Here is a 5,623-nt window from a genome sequence, read left to right as displayed (position 1 = left end):
GGGGGGGGGCGGAGCGGCGTATGTTGGTTTGATAGTGGGAGAGCGGGATTGGGCTCGTCTTTGTCCACTTGTGGGGTAGCTGGCAAATTGCGTAATGAACCTGTCGAGCCAGATGATTCGTGTTATATCTTCGCAGAAAATGGCCCTTTCAAGACCTAATCGTCGGATTGCTTTCTAGTGCTACCAATTGCAACGAAGTTGCTGGTGCAGTGTACTTAGGAAGCTTTTAATCAAAGAGCCCACGTGCACAGCACACAGAGGTTGACTTCGTTTGCTTCCGAAACAGTGAGCCCCAGTATTCAGTTTTCCCTACTATATCAGGTCTGACATATAAGGTAAATTAATCTTGTGTTTACGTTGTCTTATATCCAGTGGTAAATGTATTAATGCTGGTAAGCGCGAAGCTACCGGCCCACCTGTGAAATGGACCTCTTCGTATCACCTTCATTAGTACCAAAACTTTGGTACTTCGGAATATCTACAATTGCACAAGTGTGTATTGTGTGAACTTTCTACAATCGTGAAATATGGTATTTTGCACAATTAGTGAAAGTGCAAGATATAATGTGCGTGTGTACAATTATACATTATACACACGCACAAACGTAGCGCGCTATTGACATTGTGCACGACAGTTTCGGATCGACTGACCTTGTCTAATTATTTTTAAGCAACAATGGATAAATGGAGCAGCAAGTCATGCAGACAAACACTAGGAGATAAGGCTTTTCAATCAAGATGTAGATCACCAATTTGTAAAGCTTGGATCCACTATTGAAGAAGTAGTATTTCATGAAAGTTGTACGGCGTTGGGGACGCAGCAACTAATCCGAATAGGACCTAGCTTGTACGTACCACCCATGAAGTGTGGTGCCTGGCCAAAAAATACTGACTGATTTTGAGTAAATTAAATCGAATGAAGGAATAGATTAGGCTGAAAACTTATATGCGTAATTGTCAATTAATGTCTGAAAAATTACGGATGGTAGATAAAGTGTATCCTTCATTCCAGATCTCATGTCCGCAAGTCCGTCACTTCTTTCTCTTTGACAGTTTACTCTTCTCTCCCTCCAACTTTAATTCAAGCATGTAAGCGAGTAAGATTCTCGTAATTGTAACTCGTCAATAGGGTAGTTCTGTTCAGCTTACCACTTTCTTAACACGCGACAGCACCAGATTGTTCGTACTCATGCAGTTCTGTGGGTGATACGGCGGTTTGATCGTCACGTCACCCATAACTCGAATAGCGTTCCCTTCCCATTTACACGGCATCCTGATGGTAGCCAAAGCAGCAACATTTTTAGAGTAAGATATTATCCAGTTTAGTCTGCTAAAAACACCACACACGTCTTATTAAGAGCATCAAAAATGGCCTGAGCTTCCCCGGTAACACCCTGTCCGATAGAAGCTAGTGCCTTCTCGGCTTTTTCCTTGTTTTGTTGCTCTAAGCGCTGCAGCTCGTCAGCACTGATGACCGGCAGCTTCAGCATAAGACCAGAAGGAGCTTCTTCGAGCACCTCAACCTTCTGCAACGCATTGCAATGGAAGATAAGCGTCCTGAGTTTAGCCCCGTCTCTCTCTTCTGCATGATGCAAACGAGCAAAACTATGATCGAAAGATGTATCGCTCAGAAATCTAGCCTAAAACGTCCTACCAAGCACAAGAAAATTGGCGACAGGATCCAGCGTAAATACAGTGCCTTCAAAAGTCTCATGTTTGTTTGTTTCGACACGAATCTTCGCACCTACTACTTTGTGGTCTTGCTGCATCTCCGCCGTTATTACGGGGACAGGTGCGGCGCAGTTCATTGCGCTCTCTTAAAAAATAATTTGTAAAAATCCGATTGGTTAAAATTAAGACGAAAAGGCTCTCGGAGAATTAAACGATGAGCGGCGATCACAACGAAGGTGCGTCAAGGTAGCTTGGTACGGTTTCTTGAGGCAAAGTATGCACGTGAAGCTGTTGCCATTGCCGTATCTTTTCTCCCATTTGTAGCCAAGAATAATGCACATTATCTTGAATACTTCATGTACGTTAACGCGTATACTGTAGGCCCTCGCATGCCTACGCGCCAAGAAATGGTGGACGCAAAGCTTCCGCTAAATTATCGTGACACGTGTGCAGGTTTGCTGATCCCGTTGAATAAATGTCGACGGTCCACCCTTTTTCTACCATGGAAATGCCAGGACCTGCGCCACGCCTATGAGAAGTGCCAGTATGAGGAATGGAAGATCCGTGTGGAGCTGCTGAAGAATCAGGAATAAACTTGTGAAGGGTAAAATGAAAGCTAGAATGGCAGCTGCAATAAAGCTATGGAAACAAGTGTTGGCGAAACTCTCATTGCTGACGTGACAAAGCTCGCAAGAGCAGGGTGCACATGTGCATAATGAATAAAAGTTTTGCTGGGACCTTGTGTTGATCTGTTATTCGACCGCAGAACCTAGTACAGTGGCTCTTGCATTTAAGCTGATGCACCAATTCGATAATCGTACCTTCAAAAACTAAATCTTGCTGATTTTGGCTAGCAAAAAGTGAAAGCGATGCTACATTGTTCAACGCAGGCTGAGCTTTTATCGTGTAGCCACAGCGGTAACGTGTGGCAGACTTCCGTCGCTCGACAGCTCAATTGTTGATTGAGACGGCCTATTCTCATCACTGCTACTTTCCGTCTCGTCGTCGTACACCTGCTCCCCGTGCTCGTAGCGCTCCTGTTGTAAGCGACGAACCTCCATCAGATTGAGCTGGTTGCCGCCGAAGGGGTCTCCAATCTGCTTGACAACTTTTTTTCCCATCAAGACCATTGTTAAAAGAATAAAACAGCTTGAGATAAACAGTCCGGACGGGTTTTCCGCCTCCTCTTTCAGCATACGCATCAGCTGCATTTGCCACGGCTCAGAAGGCTCCATTTCGCCTAGTTCGTCAGGTACAGATCCGTCAAAGCATTCGATACCGTTAACGTTCAGTTCGCTGCCCACATGAAAACCCATATGAGCGCAAAACGCTGCACCAGAGTTAACAATATACTTTAAAGGCGAGCACACCAGCGCATTGCCGTAGCAAGGAGTCAGTGAACTCGATCCTCCATGAGCGTAATACTCATCCTTGCAGACATCAAACCAGTCATTGCACAGACTCGGACACACGTTCTTCATCTCCCATGTGCCCATTAGCGGGTGGCACGACGAGCATATCATCTCCTCTGTCAATTCTTGGCATTTACGACTGAATTTAGCCACCACCGGCTCCCGAATCTTCCTACCGTTCACAAACCAATCAAAGTAGTTGTGAGCCACACGCGATTCGGATAAGGTATCTCCTTGCACCTACAGACGAAGAGCCACCGTATGAGTAGCATTACAGCATGTTCTTTTTTGAAACTTGCTGCACACCTCTAATCTCTTTCTCTGCATATCAGCGTAAGCATATCAAGGAAAAATCAAGGGCAGCTTGAAAGCGTACATGCTGGATGGGGCGCGTCGAGGGGTCAAATTTGAGTATGCCTGCTGAGCGACACGTCTTGTTAGGCTTCGACTTCGACTCCGCATCCACTACACCCGCTAGTAATACCAAGACCAGCGGCAGCACAATGCACGGTTTAACGGACATTAGTCCTATGCTCAATCACTAGTACCTTATACAAAATATAGAATTTTACAGTATATGCATTACAAGAACTCAAAGACTTAAATGCATTTTAAGAGGCGCGCACAAGACTATTATACACTTTCGAACCCACACGTAAAAGTGATGTCAAAATTAGCTAAAGGTATGGCATGACGTTTATATTCTATTGCTTCCATGATTACGCGAAGCACGTGAAATAATTATCAACACGAGGTACAGGAATAATGACCTCCAACCATATCTTTCTCGAGCAGCACAGGTGTCGTCCGATTCTGGGAGTTGGTATAGATCGATCAAATCGAGCAATCTAACGATGCGCGGAGAACCTACTATTGCATCGACTGCATGTCTGAAATCATTGTACAATACATATTCATTCACGATGCGGTCTTTATTCGAGTTCATTTTGTAATACACAATGTGACATAATGTTCGAGTTCTAATCTTGCAGTATGCCTAGTGCAACGATTCGAGTAGTGTCCAAGTTCTCCACATAAGTGACATGACCGCTTTCGCATGCGCTGGGTTCTCCGAGAGTTTATCAATTTCTTGACTCCCTTTTGTTCTACATCTTCGGTTTCTCTTGCGTCGATGGAGGTGTGCGACTTTCGGTATCGTCATTATTTTGCTTTGACAATTGCAGAAAAAATCTTGATGGTCTTCAAACTCGACAAAGTCAAATCTGTTTGAACCACCTCGGTCTTGAATTCGGCGAGCCAATTGCCCCAGTCTCTATCTATTGCTTAGCGTCTGTTGGCACCATCACTGTAAGACTAGAACAGCAGAGCAGTTCTTCGCCATCACAGCAAAATTACTCTTGTGGTAAAGCTACCAATATATTTTTCATGGGCCAAGGCACGCACTCAATGCCTTTAGATTATCTATGAAACTCGTAGTTTTGCACGAACAACGGTACTGCTCATGCAATGACTCGGTGTTTTGTGATTTGTTCGGATGTGAGTGATGATACACTTTATATTTCGCATTACCGAGGTCACAGAGTATTTCATGGCCACTGCAGCTGCAAGTAGTCTCGTCCAAAGTTTAACGTAATAACTTTGCTCGCTTTGATCTCTTCGACCTGCTTCGACATTCGAGCATGTAGTGTGGACTTGTACCACCAAAGCAATTTGGATAACAAGCCGATGTATTAAACATCCGATAGAAGAAAGAGTTAATGCTTTCTTTTAGCTGAATAATCCTCAGACCTTCAAAAGGGTTTTATGATGTGCGAGCGCTATCAGCTCTGGGGCTCATAAATGAACGGTTTTGGTCGTTGCTGAGGTCAATCTTGTTGACTTTTCGTCTCTGAATTCGTTGACAGTCTCGACGGTATTAGCTTTTAAAGTACCAAATATTCGACACTTCGAGGATGGAGGTACTAAACAATATATTACTTGTCTTGTAAGTGAAGAGAATGGATTGTTTATGGGATATCGCGAAACGTGTATATAGCATCTGCAGCGGAGCTGCCGTAGCTTAGCGCTTGAGGAAGCGTAATTTAGGTCACCGACCTTTCGTTTTCTACTTAGAACAAGTACGAGTTCAGCGGATCGCAATCCGCTTACTCCAAGAGTAATGATTACCTTATCCAAGGCTATTAGCTCTTCCGTTTAGAATCCAAAACTGATTTTTATTGACTCTTATCTGCGGCAAAGCCGCCTAGTTTTGAATGTTTAGATTTTCTTAAATATACTTAATATATATAGTAAAATCTAAATACATGCATAACTATGGCTATCTAGCCCCGTTCCGTATTCTTGTTTGGATGTGATCACACCATGCCCATCTCGTGTGACACACACTTCTTTTACCAGGGTACATGGGTACATGTAACCCCGTTACACCCTCCCCCATGACGATTGAGAATATTTACAGTTCCAATCGATTATTGCCTCAACGAGGCTCGCGTGTCCACTAGACACTGCAACTTAATTTGTTGGAACAAAACGACTTCCTTGCTCAATGAGCACAGTGTTCACGACACGGAAGTCACCAT

The 5,623-nt window shown here is 44.0% G+C and overlaps 4 protein-coding genes across 4 annotated transcripts in view; 2 read left to right on the top strand and 2 right to left on the bottom strand.

Moving 5' to 3' along the window:
* Positions 1-79, top strand: part of PHALS_00447 (bub protein kinase) — a gene marked incomplete at both ends in the record, with an annotated part of 1,845 nt that extends 1,766 nt beyond the window's left edge. Inside the window, one exon of the mRNA XM_024716390.1 lies at positions 36-79. Within this exon, the coding sequence (XP_024572498.1) occupies positions 36-79 (44 nt within the window). The remainder of the gene's footprint in view (positions 1-35) is intronic.
* A 953-nt stretch (positions 80-1,032) lies between these two features.
* Positions 1,033-1,808, bottom strand: PHALS_00446 (Uncharacterized conserved protein; the record flags this gene model as incomplete). The annotated part of the gene is made up of 4 exons (XM_024716379.1): positions 1,033-1,074; positions 1,150-1,273; positions 1,348-1,582; positions 1,655-1,808. 4 exons carry the CDS (start codon positions 1,806-1,808, stop codon positions 1,033-1,035), a joined length of 555 nt encoding a protein of 184 aa, XP_024572497.1.
* A 77-nt stretch (positions 1,809-1,885) lies between these two features.
* Positions 1,886-2,264, top strand: PHALS_00445 (nadh dehydrogenase 1 beta subcomplex 7; the record flags this gene model as incomplete). Its single annotated transcript, XM_024716368.1, has 2 exons — positions 1,886-1,907; positions 1,996-2,264. The coding sequence occupies 2 exons, from the start codon at positions 1,886-1,888 to the stop codon at positions 2,262-2,264; spliced, it is 291 nt and encodes a 96-aa protein (XP_024572496.1).
* A 306-nt stretch (positions 2,265-2,570) lies between these two features.
* Positions 2,571-3,606, bottom strand: PHALS_00444 (RxLR-like protein; the record flags this gene model as incomplete). Its single annotated transcript, XM_024716357.1, has 4 exons — positions 2,571-2,967; positions 3,025-3,255; positions 3,328-3,404; positions 3,460-3,606. 4 exons carry the CDS (start codon positions 3,604-3,606, stop codon positions 2,571-2,573), a joined length of 852 nt encoding a protein of 283 aa, XP_024572495.1.
* Positions 3,607-5,623: the final 2,017 nt, after the last annotated feature.

Source organism: Plasmopara halstedii (assembly GCF_900000015.1).
Source record: "Plasmopara halstedii genome assembly, contig: Scaffold_110, whole genome shotgun sequence".
NCBI classification, from domain to species: domain Eukaryota; phylum Oomycota; class Peronosporomycetes; order Peronosporales; family Peronosporaceae; genus Plasmopara; species Plasmopara halstedii.
Note: the sequence above shows the minus strand (reverse complement) of the source record. Positions and strands in the feature narration are given on the sequence as shown.